The following is a 15,591-nucleotide window of genomic DNA, read 5'->3' on the forward strand; positions in this document are numbered from 1 at the left end:
TCATGTTAACATATATATATATATATATATATATATATATATATATATATATATATATATATATATCCACAGGGTGGCACCATGACGTTACACATGCATGTATGTATTACAAACACATTCTACAAACAGGAAGAACCTTTAGAATATTATCATTTAATATTGCATAAAATATGAATTTATTCACATATTGTGTGTGTGAGGAGCTGGATGAACTAGATTAAAACCTCTCATAATGAGAAGCCAGTAGTTTTGGATCATATTAATCCCAGTTATGAGCTTTTGTCTTGAGTTTCTACTTTGTACCAGTGTGGGGTTGTTTCAGTCTAACCTCTGGAGCAACTGAGATTTCTTTTTATTTCTATACAGGTCACAATTTATACTTTTGAAGGGGTAACAACTGCAGAATTGATCCCTACACCAGGCCATTAACATTGACATACAAAAATGCTTGGGTAATTTTGCTTTCTCCAAATTCCTTTAAAGAAAATCTGTGTTTTATTCAAACAAAAAAAAACTTTATTTAAGCTAAGTCATTTTTAAAATTTTTTTTGTTTTATTAATTAAAGGTGTAGTTAGGGTTAGAAACTATTATCAAAATTCACCCGCAGGACGCAACCCAGAGGTTTAGTGTGATGTGGACTGGACAGCAGTCAGAGGCCCCGGTCTGATTCTCAGTTGCCAGAAATGGTTTCATACATCACCTCTCTGCAGGAGGAGGAGCCTGAGCTAGTGCTTGAGGTGGAGAGATACTGGCAGGAAACAATGCTGTTAAAAAGTATTTCACCACTCCTGATTTATTTATTTTTTTAATATTTGTCACACTTACATGTTTAAGGTTTTAGACCCGGCCTAGTCTGGGCTTAAATCAGATTTAGATGGTTTGGCATGACCTTAAACAGGCCGTTAATACGTTAATACTCCAGTGTGGCTGAATTAAAACGATTTTGCAAATGCTTGATTGCAGTTCTTGCAGCCAAAAGGTGGCACAACCAGTTATTAGGTTTAGAGGGCAGTTACTTTTTCCTCACAGGGCCAGGATAGTTTTTTTCTTTAACAAATGAAATAATTATTTAAAAACTGGATTTAGTTTTTACGCTAATTATCTTTGTCGTATATATTTGTTTGATGATCAGAAATATAAGTGTGACAAATATGCCAAAAATTAAGAAATCAGGAAGGGGGCCTTTACTTTTGCAGCACTTTACAGTCAGGTATAGTTAAAGGATATTGATGAACCTCCAACTCCACTTAATCAAATATTTAAGTGAGGGTGTGAATGGATTTGAGCCTGTAAAGAAAATTCAAAATAAAGCCAAACTTATGTTCCAATTCTTGTTTTTTAAAGTCATTAAAGGTACAGTATGTAATTTTTTGGAGGTTATTTAAGAGAAAAAAAAAGAGTGCTGTACTCATAAATATAAACAGATTAGTGGATGATTACATCATTCTCATAGACTTAGAATTAATCTATTAAAAACACATAGGAGCAGGTGCAGGTGTGTGGAAGCCGCCATGTTCCCCTGCCATCTTCAATAGAGTGGGTGAGATGGACACCGTCACCGTTTCACCTAATCATGCTTTTCTGTATGTAGCTAAAGCCAGGCCACATAGGTAGTATGTCTTATAAGTTACTTTTAATTTAAAGATCACAAATAGCTCTTTCAACCTGGTTATAACTAACATTAGGGTCCTAAAATCACACTTTCCCTCTGATAAACAATTTGATTAAATTCTCACATCATATGAGAGTTTATTTGTTAAGTGTCTAAGTTCAGTAATGTGAGATCCACTTCAAGGACAGTCTCACTAACACCACTAGGGGCAGATACAGCAGCGCTTACCGACAGAAAAGTTCAGGTATCACCCGCAGATGAGCGCGAGGGGTTAATATGCAGCGGTTTGTGCTCGTGGGCAAAACACAGATTTCATAGCCGAGCAAAAGTTGTTCTGTTGCACCTCAAGCTGGTCGGCGATGGCACGCTCCTTGTTACATGGTTAACTAAAAATCCCACTTTAACTCTTGTGTATGGAGAACTGTGAGGTGGTAGATTTCTGATCACTAAACAGTTTTCTTTAATTGATCTCTTTCATACCCTGTCTTAAAACCTCAAGCTGTCATTCAATCTGGCATCATTGTTGCTGATTCTACAAAATCATTGGTGTCTTCTTCTTACAACTTCCTCTTAGAATACCACCAAGCTTCAGACTCTGTAAGTGCACAAGTGTGAGGCAGGGTTATTATAGTTAACGAAAAGGAGCGAAATAACGAAAACTGAAATTGAAAAAACATTGTCGTTAACTGAAATAAATAAAAACTAAAATTAAAAGGAAAAAACGATAACTAACTAAAACTGTATTATGAGTTTAAAAAACTAACTAAAACTAACTGAAATTATAGATAAAATGACCTTCCTTTTCTTGTTTGTCATTTTATTTAAAAGCCTTGTGGACTGATCATTTAAGCTGGGAGCGCCGTCGGGCAGCTGTGTGGGTGCGTGCGCGCGCTCACCACGCTGGTCCACAAAGTAATGGCAGCGGTCTGCCGAGAAAGCGGTAGAGTCCCACATGGAGTTTCTTTGAGTCCGATAATACAGATAGAAGAGTGTCTTGTTGTGAATGATGAAAAATGTATGGAACACGTCTCAGTGAGGAAAAAACACCAACATCAAAGTCCACCTGAGAAGCCCCACACAAGGCAGCTACGGAAACCGCTCTGAACCGGCTTAATCTGGCGTTCACCTCCGGAGAAATGTGACTACTCGTCACTGCCATGCAGCCGCAACGTTGTGATGAACCTGTTCCGTCCTTGTGTTTCCGGCCACTTTATCAGTGAGAGAATAACAATCAGGAACAATCAATACAAGGACTCACAAATGTCAGCAAATTCCTTGAGGGAGCTGCTAAAACTGTCGGAATGGACTCGAGGGAATGAAGAAAGTGAAAAAACAGGGACAAATATGTTTGCAGCCAAAAAACTGAGCACAAAGAGCAACAAGTCCCAGCCGGCACCACATATAAAAGACCAGCACACGACCGTAAGGTAATGAACAAACACAATCCAGCTACACAAGCAGAAATGCGACATGAGGTCACCATATATGAGCATCTAACCAAGCTAGCTCCAAAACAGAAGCTGTTGTTAATCTGCTGCACTGACGCTGAACTTTATTGAGTTTATTGTAGGAGTTATTGAGTTTGGGAGTTCATGTTTTTCTTTGTTTCTCCCTGTTGATGTTCAAGTGTGTCCTTAATATTACACACATTCAGCCTGTAGTGCTGCTGTCTGTGAACAGTTGGTTGTTGAATATATTTCTTTAAGCGGTATCTTTGGTTGAGTCTTTATTACACAGTAGTCACTCTTGTACCTTGAATCTTGCACCTGACAAAGTCTGAAAAACTAAAACTAATACCGAAACTAACGAAACTAAACTAAAACTAAGCAATAAACCAAAAATAAAAACGAGCAACACCACTCTGAAAACTAATTAAAACTGAATTAAAGAAAAAAAAAAGTAAAAACTATCTAAAACTAAACAATAATGTAAAATCCAAAACTATTATAACCCTGGTGTGAGGGAATTTAATGTAAAAAAAAAAAATACCAGAAAGCAGTTACATATGCAAGATCAACATACTTCTCTCACATCATATCCAGAAATGGTGTCATGGCCGGGGAGGAAACAGGCGAGGAAGGGCAAACACGAGGGACTCCAGAGAAAGGCAAAACTTAGAGTTATTTATTTATGTAAGGGAGACGAAGGGAAGACACGGGGAACACAGGAACACGCAGGCACAATAACAACCACGCGACAAGGAACACATGGAAACTGAGGGCTTAAATACACAATGGGTAATCAGGGTAAGAGGAAACAGCAGGGAACAACAGGTGAGGCAAAGGAAACTAATTACACAGGGAAAGCAAAGCTAGACACAAAGCACAGGGAAACCACACTGGCAAAATAATACAGGAAGTGATAAACCAAGGAACACGCAGACAAGTCACAACACTAGGAACAAGACATCAAACATACTGGGAGGACACGCACAGGAAATAAACTATAAACACAAAACGCTGGGCAAACGGCCCAGGACAAATGGTCACAATCCTGGGGTATAATTCATTGTCATAGATTCTGCTCTTAATGCTCAGACCTCACACCTGAAAATGACATATTCCACTATACTAGGAAAATCAAATCATTCACAAATAGCAAACTATTAGCAGCTGTTTACCTTCTGCTGTTTTTCTGGCTTGATTTAAACATGTTATTACAGCCAAGCAGATCATCCTGTTTGCTCCGTCTCTCTCCTTTTCTGTTCCGATGGAGCACACCTGTAAGTTAATTACTGGGTGGCATTTTTCCAGGATATAATCAGGCAGTTTTCCCTCTCGCTCATTGACTCCTTTTGTCTTTTCAGAGTTTGACTGATCCGAGTCCATAACATGAATCGAGTTTACCACCACTGGTTGGCTCTGGCTGGATGGGACTGAGCAGGACTCACTGAAAGTTCTGGACCCTCTGGCTCTGGATACACAGACTCCTCCGGTTGGGGCTACGCAGGTCCCACAAACTTGGGTGGCTGAGGCTACACTGAGCAGGACTCAGGATACTAGGAAGACTTGGTATTCTAAGTCATTAAGGTGTGCGTAGAATTGGGGGACCCAAATGCAAACTTTTGAGGCAAACTTGGCAGAACAAAAGGCGAGCCTTTATTGAGGCTGATTAAATCCAAAGGGTATAAAATAAATGCGTCACACAGGGAATATAGTAGGATCAACAGAGCAGGAACACAGGTGGACGCATCAAAGAACTCATCCAAACTGAGGCTCCAAATGCAAATGAGGTAATGAGGGAAGAGGAAACAGGAGGGAGACTAAAAACAGCCGTATACTCCCGATTCCTGTGACTGAGAAAAGATTTGTATTATTGTACTGCCTCTCCTTAAATAGGTATGTTTTCTTGCTTCAGCTTATTTTGCCATTCTCATAATGGACTCAACAGAAATTACATATTATTCTTGTTTTTGATGTGCTGCTCTTTAATGCAAAACCTGTTTGCTTTGCATATTCTGGTTCAATAAAGATGTATTTAAAAAATTACATGACGTACTGCTCGTAATGCATTAAATAAAGACTGATCACACAGGAACATAAGTGTGCATCAAAACAATTTATTTTTGTAAATCTATATAAAAAAAGTGCTTTATACATTTTTTTGTATAAAAATATGCAAATATGTTCACATGAATGTAATATATGTAAAAACATGCAGCTGATAAGGTAATATGGGGAAAAGTGGCTCTAAATGTGCATAAGCAATGTTTCTTTATGAAGGTCTGTGTCTACAAAACAAGATAATCCATCAGTTAATCAGTTGTGTTAGTTTGACAGGTCACTGAAAATCAGCTGATATTTCAGGTTTGCATAACTGATCAAGTCACTTAATGATTATTGGTTAAATTAGTTTCCTTTAATCTGCTACATTTTTGAGAACTCAACCCAGTTTGTGCATTCAGTATGAAGCTGACAGACAGTGATGAAATGAAACTCTGTGGGCGTCCTGCAAAGATCACGTCAACCAGTGAGGCTGGATGGGGTTTATATCATATCCTGTTTCCTGTTGTCTCTATTCAGACCACAGTCTGCAGCGATGTAAGGCTCTGGGACATTGCCGGGCACGCTGTTGTGTAGAGTGGTTTTGTCAACTGCTGCTGCTGCTGATGGTGTTGCCGTTCTTGACTAGGCCGCTGCAAACAAAGTTCTCCTCCATCTGTTAAAATAAGCATAGATGGCAGGTCAGACCTGGAGAATCACAGTCAAGAAAGAAAAATTTTAAAAAGCAAAGCTTCTACTAAGAATATGACTTTGATTGGGTTGTTTCAGCAAAAACAAACAAACAAAAAAAAAAAAAAAAACATACATATAAAGAATCATAATGGACAATGCTGTGGTGTGCTGGAGTTTACATGACTCGTGGAATTTAAGTCACCAACCAGAAAGAGCTACCAATAGCCCCTGGATCCCAGACCTGAAGAATCTCAAAGCTCTGAGCATTATCAACTAATTTAATGCTAATGTAATTAACAAAGAGTCTGTTATTAGTTGGTCATTTATAAAGACCCTCAGCATGTTTCCAATAAATGCTGGTTTAGAGGCTGTCAGAACAGGTTTATGAGTCAGAGTCTCAGCTGCAGAAGAAATTGGAAAGAATGGAAATCCAGCCGCTACAGAGCGGGGATACCATTCAAATGTGTGATAACAGCATACAACTTCACTCAATCTATCCAGAAAGGTGTGTGTGATGCCCATATTTCCACAAAGTAACTAATATAGTGTAAACAAATATCGCAAAGCCCAACTTTGTTTCCTTTGACACACTTCTTGCAAAATCTAGCACCAAATGTTCAACTCACATTGTGATTATGAGCTTAAAGGCAACAATCCCCCATAAATCTGGCTTACTTAAAATTAAACATTATTTAGTACTAATTTAGTATGTGGAAGCACTCCATTTTAAGTTAAATGCATTTCAAGCAATTGTAGCTTAGGAAACTTTGTAAAATATAAAAAAAAATTAAACTATATTATTTTACATTTTATGATTATCTGCAATTGTTAAGAGTACACAACATTTACTTTATGTGTTAAGAAGCACATCTTTTAGCTGTTACATGCCTGTGCCACACACACACACACACACACTACACAGATACAGGTGCACGGTCTCATTTGAACAATGACACTGAACATGTTCTTGGCCACATCGACTCCAGACACCACGTTACACTTTCACAGGGTCAATTGAAATAATGATCGCAACACAACCAAAGTTAATCATTAAAATTCAAGCTTATGAAATTAAACACATGCGCAACTATATTGCTCAGTAAGCTTGCACAGTGTATTGAATGTTAATCTGTACTTCAGTTTTGGCTTTCCACAGTAAAATGAGCATGATTCACAGATATTTAAAATGCATTTTAAATCAAACACACAGAGAGCTTGTCCCTTCATGAGGATCATCATCCACTGTTTGGAAATACTTTGGATTTAGCAGAAGTGATGTTAACCAAGAACCAATCATTTGCAAAGAGTGCCCTGTGTCTGTAACTAAGTTATTTAACTAAGTTATTTAACTGCCAGAAAACACACCACAAACTGTAGGATAATTAACGCATGATGGCCAAAAAATAAATAAATAAATAAATCAGTGCAGTGGTTGCTAATGTGAATCGTTCAACACCAACTTAGATGTCAAGACCTGTACAGTGTCTCCGTGTATCCACACAACACACTGAAACCATCAACACAATCACATTCCATTTGACCCAAATGACCAAATTACTGGACAGCACGTGTCATCCCCTCGTGCAGTTATGGAATTTTTTTTTTGTCAATACCTGAGCTGTATGCAAAAGATCTCACAACTGTCATGTACTTTGCTACATTTTATTCACATCATCATGCAAATAAATGGAGTGAAAAAGGTTCTATTAATTGTCTGCAAAGATTAATTTCTAAATATTAATTAACAGAAGCACAAAGTAAAAGTGAAAGCAGTGCCCTGTTATTGTGTAAGTAAGAACTTTCCTTGCATTTTCAGTGTGGTTTCCTCAAACCTCAAGTTGATGCCACCCATAGAGGTTTTACATATTCTTATCTTAGAATACAACTGAATAACCTGCAAATAAAAAGGAGGAAATGTTTTTTAACCCCTAAAAATAAATGTCAGGTAAATATAAATAATAAAAATATAATGGACTTAAGATAGAGCCTTGGGGAACTCCACAAGTAACCTTCAAGCACTGCACAATGAAGGGTGATTGACTGGGCAATATGTGGCTTATATTTTAAACACGAACTATAATAATAATAATGATAATAAAAGTTATTATAGTGGCAAATAAATAAATTTACCTTTTATTGAATACGCTTCTTCCGTCTGGTCCAGATACAACAAACCACGACAATGACGATCACCAACAGAACAAAACCTGATGGCAAATAATAACAGCAAATTATATTAGACATGTAAAACTGAAAAATAGAGAATTCATCATGTGAAGCTTAATTCATATGCTTTTCAGCATAAGCTCATATAAGATGTGAGCACTTTACACAGAACGTGAAACGTACCTGCTCCTCCACCGATGAAAACCCAGATGCTAATTCCAAATAATTCATCAGGGAAAGCTTTAGGAATAAAAAAAAAAAAAAAAAAAAGATGAGATATATATTTTATCATGAAATGAGTGTAAAATGGTCATACTGCCATTAATAATTTAGTGGACAGTTAATGGACATGATACTTACAGGGATTGAAGCAGTTTTGTACAGCAGGATCACTGATCTTAGAGCTGACGGGGTTCGAAACATTGCAAAAGAAACGGGTGTTTCCCACATCTGTGACTTTCACTGTCAGTATTTCTCCTGTTCTTTCCAACTTTTTGTCCTCACTGAACCATTTAAATTCCAAATATTTGTCTTTCTGTAGAATAAAAATGATTAATGGATACATTAAAGGTTTAAACTTAAAGTATAGCAGCAAATTATTTTAAATACAAACACATTTTAAATACAAATACAGTTTACTTGAGATTTGATCGTTTAGTTATCTAGTGTGTGTGTGCGCGTGTGTGTGTGTTCCTTTTGATGCTGTTGACTAGGTTGTTGCATTTTTGTCTCAGTGAGTTTGTACAGTTGGTGAACTCAGAACATTAAAAAAAGTCATCAGAAAGATCAATAGTCACTTCTATAGCGGTACAAGTTTGACAGAGAAACGAACCACATCTAAATGTTTTAATCAGTCGCAGAGCCTCCAGGAGGACAGGAAGTCTCTTTAAAAAGCAGCTCAGAGGACTTTGAGTCCCTTATGAACGTCCCATGATTAGGTAATGCTCTGACCTTCAAATCAACTAAAAACATGAGTAGAAGAGAATGAAAAACAGATCAATTTTACTTTCCCTACATCTGCCTTTATTATTATCTACAATAAAAAGATAGCTGTTAATACAGCGACTTCTGTGTGAACATTTATAATCAGTTCAGCTCATGAAGCAAAGCCTCAAAATCTCATTGTCTTGTCTACAGATTCTTCAAACACATAATTATGACTCAGCCATATTTTTCAATTTTCTTTTTACAAGCTCATTTTCATCTGCAGCCTGTGGAGGATGGCCCTCATAGGTGCAGAGAACAGTTGAATTTAAAGCTAAAAGAAACAAATATATTAAAAAAATGAAATGAAGCATATAGCTCTCACCTGACTAACAGTACAAGTAAATGTGACTTCTGACGTGCCGGTACAATTCTGCGTCACCTTAGGTTTCTGCACAGGGGCTGAATAGAGAAGATTGATTATATCAATATTACATGAAGCACTGCTGATGATGCATTAAATAAACATGGATTGCACAATGATGCAATCATCTGTTGCACCATACGGGTCATAAACATCCCGGGAAACTTTGAATAAGAGAAAAAAAAAATAACAGAACCACATGAAAAATTACGGCTCTTTCACAACCAAACTGCAGTGTGAACCTGCCCAGGTGATAAATGTATTTCCTTAAAAATAAGACAACAAAAAGTCTGTTCAGAAAAAAATTCAGATTGTTTATTGTTTTTAAAATAAGATGCTTTATGATTCTTTTTGCCTTTTCTTTTTTTTTTTTTTTACACATTAGTCTACTAAATGGTACACAAGACTGGCTGCAAATGCACGCATTAGCAATGCTTCTTTGCAAAGGTGTCTATGTTGCATACCTTGAGTGACTATGGAGCACATAAACTGCCTGCGTTGCACGCCCGACTTCCTGCATGTCCCAGTTTCATATGAATACCTTTTTTTTTTTGAGAATCTACTTACAAAACTACAAAATCTCAAAATCTGTCAGGAGACATTTTGATACGGTGTATTAGAGTTACAGCTCACTGATGATCAGCTTTATTTGAGAATAAAGTTTGCCCCTCTGGTCTAGTCACTTAATGCTTTTAACTGTTCCATTTGCTTTAAGTTGTTTCCTTTACTCTTCCACCTTTTTGTGTGCATTCAACACAGTTTGTAAGTTCAGTCTGAAGCAGACAATCATCTATGAAATAAAACTCTGTGGGGGTGCTGCACAGGTTGCTTCACCTCATCACTGGCGCCACACGGAGATTATATTATAGATTGTTATACGACTACCCTCAAATCACAGTCTGCAGAGAAGCCGTGCACATCTGAACACGCACTAAAAGTGACACACTTTTGTCATCAGTTGTTAGCAAAACACAATATTTTTGTGAATGGAAATTGCACTCAATAATACTTACAGTGCTTAAAGCACGTTTGTTGAACAGGCAGACTGATTTCAAAGCTGACGGCGTTGGAAACATTGCAAGAGAAACGGGTGTTTGCCACGTCTTTGGCTGCTCTCGTCAGCGTCCTCTCGTTTTCTGCCAGCTTTTCACCATCCATAAACCATTCAATTTTCTCATTCTGTAGAGATAAATATGAGTAATTGATCGGTTGAAAGTTCATCAAAAACACCTCACATGGAAAGTTCTGCAATGGATCACAAACACATTTTAAAGGACAATGTGTGCAAATAGTGAACTTAGAAAATTAAAAAAATAATAAGAGCAATAATAAGACAGGAGAATGTTTCTGATCATAGAGCTAAAGGTTTAACAGAGAAGTCCTTAACCACATCTCAGTGTCTTTATTAACAAGTGGAGTGAAATTTTCGGGAGGGTCAGGAAATCTCTGAGGAAGCTGTTTAGCGGATTTTGAGCCTCTCAGCTAATGATCCATAAAAGAGAAGCGTTGCCCCCAGGAGCCCAACACGAATGTCTGTGTGTGAATGTTGATCATCAACTCTCTTCGTTTGATTCATGAGTTTCAGAGGAAGTGAGGCATTTAACATATAACTACTGTATGGGTTCCCTTTATGACAAACACTCACTATAAATGTGAGTAAAGCACATTAAATACTGTACTCACCTGACCAACACTGCAATTAAAAGTGACGTTTGTGTCGGAGTCTGTGCACCTCATCCTCACTGTGGGCTTCTGCACGCGGTCTGAGCAAAGAAAATTTGATCTATTAACATTTCATGAACTACTGCTGATAATGATTTTCTACAAAAACCAATATTGTTGCATGATGGTTAAACTCTAGCTGCGAGGCGCAGTGCGAACACCACGCCACCGTGCTGCCATAATAATAATAAAAGCAGCTTCTTATTAAAGTGTACGACTAGAACAGCTTCTGATGCATCAGCACACTTGCTTGCTGTGATATATATGTTTAGCTAGAATAAATGTACAGTGTGTTGTTACCTACCTAATACACACAAACGCGTGCTCTGTAAATCCCCTGCACTCACTCCTTCTGCACCATGAACCTCTGGGGTGTATCGTCCTCTGTTTTTTGTCATCAATTTTGTCAGCTTCAGTGATCCAGTTGAATCAACATCATCATTTTTCCCTATGATCACCTTTTTATTTCTGCGCATAAAGATTACTGTTGCATCTTTGAGCCATTTCAGGTTATCTGATTCCTTCAAAGTGTATTTAAGGGCCACAGTAACACTTGTGCCTGTTGCAGCATACAGATCACAAACATCCTGAGAATCTTTGAAACAGAAAGAAAGACAAAAAGACAGAAAAAACCAGATAAAAAAAAAAATCTGATTAATCCTGTTACACTCCTGTGTCAGTTTTTTCAGATTAGGAGGAAATTTAGATTGTTTTAATTGTTGAAGAGCTTCAAAATGTAAACTCTGATCAAATATTAACTTTTTATTGAACAAACAAGACAAAATATGTTACAAAGGGGAAGAGTAACCTGATCATGAGCAAAACATAACATTAACAATGAGAAAAACTAAAACAGGCTATGTTCACGTAGATAGCTACAAACAGAAGTCACGTCATGCTTTCACAGGTGTTAAAAAACAAGAGATTCTTGAAGGATTATTAAGTCGGCAAACAACATGTTAAAATTAGTTTTGTAAAAAAAAAAAAAAAAAAAAAAAAAAAAGTATTAATCTTAACCTGTAAGTTGGGAATTTAGAGCTAAAACGCTGCAGCTGACAGATGAATTGTAGCGTACCTGTGGAGGCGATGAAGCAGCAGCAGAGCAGAAACACAGCGATGGTGGCAGCAGGAGCCATCTTCTGCATCACATTCGGCTAAAAAAGAGCAGCCGCTTTCTAGTATCGAGGTTATTTCCTGTCAGAGCACAGTATCATCACATATTTAGTGTGTGTGTGTACATGTACGCGTATGCATGTGTATGGGTTTTGAAGGGAAGTGATCCAAGAGGCTGCATCTGCTTTCACAGATAAAGAACAAAGCAAGCAAAGCAAATGTCAGACTCAGAAGACAGTTTTGTTTTGTTGATATGTATAAATGGAATCTGTGATCTGCACTTAGACTTGTTGTTGCTGCTGCAGCAGCCTCTCATTCATTTCTTCAGTTTTCTAATTAAAGCAGGACAATTTAAACCTTAAAAAGCGGTGCTGTGCTTCTGATTTTGAAGAAAATCAATGATCCATCATGAGCTCGTGAGCTTAAACGTTCATTGTGATTTTGTACTCTTCAGACTTTACACATCACGAACGAGCTCCTGTGAATGATGTAACATCGTCAACATTTCGTCCCAATAAAAGGACAGATCGTGTCAAAGTTTAAACACCTCACCTGTGAAGGTCTGACACGATGAAAGGTCAGAAAGCCGCCGTGACCACACGCACGTTTTACCTCTCACTCTAACAGCTCACACACATAAGAGAGCTCTGCCCTTGTTTTTGCCTGAGTGCAGACTGTTTTTGTGCTGCTAAAGTTTCACAGTGGAAAGTCTGCACTCATTTGTAGTTTCTGGTTCCCCTCATGAACCTGAGCTAACTGGAACTGTATTAATGAGGCTGGTTTTAGTCATTCATTGCAGAGGTGAGACTTCTTCCTCATCTGCATTTGGGCAAAAATTAATTTGGTGCCAAATAAATAAAACTGAACTGAATTGAAATGAATTAGCCCTCAGTGTGTCCTTGTGTATTCAAGGCCTCAGTTTGCCCTGCTGATTCTATTTTTCACTGTTGTCTTCCCTCGTGTGTCTCCTGGTTTGAATTCTTGGACTTCTCTGCCTCGTCTGATTAAAAGTTTGTTTTTATACTCTGTCCAGTGAGTCTGCATTTGAGTCCAGACCAAAATACTCAGACCAAGATATCCTGACTTTTCCTTCAGAATGTGGGTTGAGCTCTAACAACACTTTATCTTACACTTCCCATTTTGTTTAGCAACTTAAATCTCTCTTTTTTTTTTTTTTTTAAATACCCACAGAAAATTTTGTTTTAGTTTTTCTTTTTTCTGATGTTTGATTATAAAGACCTTTACAGCAAAGAGATACCACTTCTCTCCTGTTGTTTAACATCTCACTGCAAATGCTGATCACATGGTAAGGAGGAGGAAACACATTAAAGTAACATGTTTTAGGAAAAAAACCTCTTCTATAGGGTTTCACATCACACAGCAATGCTAGTCTTCGTTTGGCTTTAGTTTTAGTACCTTAAAATCATTCCCCTTATATCTGTGTTTGCATGCCATTCAAACAGGATATGACAACCTCACCACGGTGCTCTGAAACCCAACATTTCCAATGGCTTACACTGCACAGCTCTGGTTTGTCAGGTGCAGCACTTTGATGAGTGCCAGTGAAAGTCCATCCATCAGTCCAGGGACGGCAAACTGGAGAAAACTTTGATATTTTGGATCTGAATTCACTCAGTTTTGGAGTGAATTGGTATCGAGCCCTCAGGAAGAAAGATCTTTCCTGGGAATGGGTTCAAGTAAAGATGTTCAAGCTGACATCTCCAACAAAGTTTTAAAACTCTGCAGCTCAACAAACAATGCACAGTGGGGAGCAAAGCCCTTTAAAGCAGGGGTATTCAACTGCAGGCCTCGAGGGCCGGTGTCCTGCAGTTTTAGATGTGTCCCTGATCCAACACACCTGAATCAAATGTCTGAATTACCTCCTCAGTATGCAGTCAAGTTCTCCAGAGTCCTGCTAATGACTTCTATATTTGACTCAGGTGTGTTGAAGCAGAGACACTTCTAAAACCTGCAGGACAGGGGCTCTCGAGGCCTGGAGTTGAATACCGTAGTCTCTACTGTACATTATTGGTTTCCACCTTTCAGTTTTATAGCAAATGCTATTGTGTTCATCCAGCTGACATCACCTGAGGTAGCTGTTACTGAGTTACAGGTAATGACAGCATGTTTAGTGGTTAGCATGTCTTGGACACTCCGTGCACTTAAGCAGCAGTTTGAGCTTCGTTTGGCTCACTGACCATAAACACCTGCGCACACGATGGCACATCACCTAACGTCACTCATTAGAAATAGTTTGGGAAAAAAATGGGCTTTTAGCAGCCTTTTCAAACCTTTTCTTTCATGGCCACCTCCAGAAGATGAAAAAAAAATAGCACGCTCCCTTTCAGCTTTAACCTCTATTTGCATTATGGAAAAGTACTTTTACTTATTGATCTAGTAGAAAAGGTGCCGGCTGAACATCCTTGTGCCCTCTCTGTTGAGGTAATTCTGGCCCAGTGCTTCTCTCTTGGTTAATTTTCCATCTGTATCACTCTCCCTCCCTCCAACAACAGGACTGTTCCTGTGGGTGGTGTGCACACAGGAAATACTGTAGGGGTTCAGTGTGACGTGGACTCTGCAGAGGTTGAGGGCAGAGGGTCAAGTCGATCCCCGGTTGCCAAGTGTGGATTTAGATATATGGAATATCACCTCTCTGGTGGGGAAGGAGCACGGGCTAGTGCGTGAGGTTGTGATAGACCAGATGACATAAATGACTGGCTAGAAATGAGTGGACCATGTACAGAGCTGTGGTCATAAGATGGTTGGTGCCTGCTGTGGTGGTAAGCCTCTAACCAAATGGTGGCCACTAGTTTTGAAGAGACTCAACAAGCTGAAGGAGGAGTTCTAACAGGCTTGGTGAGCCCGTGCAGCTCTGATCACAGTCCTCATCCTCCACAGGAAGGTCTAAGCCAAACCTCAGATCCAAGAGGAACGATCCTGGATGCAGAACACTGTACCTGCTCTTTATCCTCTTGAGGGTATTCAAGATTGTTTGCATGATCAGTCTACATGTGTTTGGGAACAGGAGATGGGCCATGTCCTCCTGGGTGTGTGAAAATTCACATCTTTCATGTGTTTCTTTCAAAATAAAATCATTATAGAGATACAGAGTTAAATGTGTGAGACATGAATGATATTCATTACAACAATGAATACTATTTTATATTATGGAGCATTACATTTTCCAAAAATTGTACAGTATAAAATATTTATTTTAAAACAATATTTTATGATTGTAGTCCTGTCAGTCATGATTATTAAAGTGTTTGCTTTTTTCTAATTTCTATAAGATATAAAGTAGCAATGTTTTACTTATATGACAGAGGAACAGGGGTTTAGATGGTCCTGGGAATGCTTGATTCCAGCTTGAATTTGATCGCCTGTCAACATAAAACACTGCTTTTTTTTTCTTTTTTCACGAGTCCTGACGTGATCTTTTGATGGAGGGAGTTTG

General features: G+C 38.3%; 1 protein-coding gene across 1 annotated transcript; it reads right to left on the reverse strand.

Annotated features, from left to right (window-relative positions):
- Window positions 1–5,163: 5,163 nt before the first annotated feature.
- Window positions 5,164–13,947, reverse strand: LOC115792150 (uncharacterized). The gene is made up of 10 exons (XM_030746572.1): window positions 13,654–13,947; window positions 12,100–12,218; window positions 11,329–11,619; window positions 10,986–11,065; window positions 10,316–10,481; window positions 9,264–9,340; window positions 8,315–8,489; window positions 8,138–8,194; window positions 7,919–7,995; window positions 5,164–5,771 (listed from the first exon to the last, which is right to left on the reverse strand). Exons 2-9 carry the CDS (start codon window positions 12,167–12,169, stop codon window positions 7,922–7,924), a joined length of 990 nt encoding a protein of 329 aa, XP_030602432.1. The 5' UTR covers window positions 12,170–12,218; window positions 13,654–13,947; the 3' UTR covers window positions 5,164–5,771; window positions 7,919–7,921.
- Window positions 13,948–15,591: the final 1,644 nt, after the last annotated feature.

This window comes from Archocentrus centrarchus, chromosome 2 (genome assembly GCF_007364275.1).
Source record: "Archocentrus centrarchus isolate MPI-CPG fArcCen1 chromosome 2, fArcCen1, whole genome shotgun sequence".
NCBI lineage: Eukaryota > Metazoa > Chordata > Actinopteri > Cichliformes > Cichlidae > Archocentrus > Archocentrus centrarchus.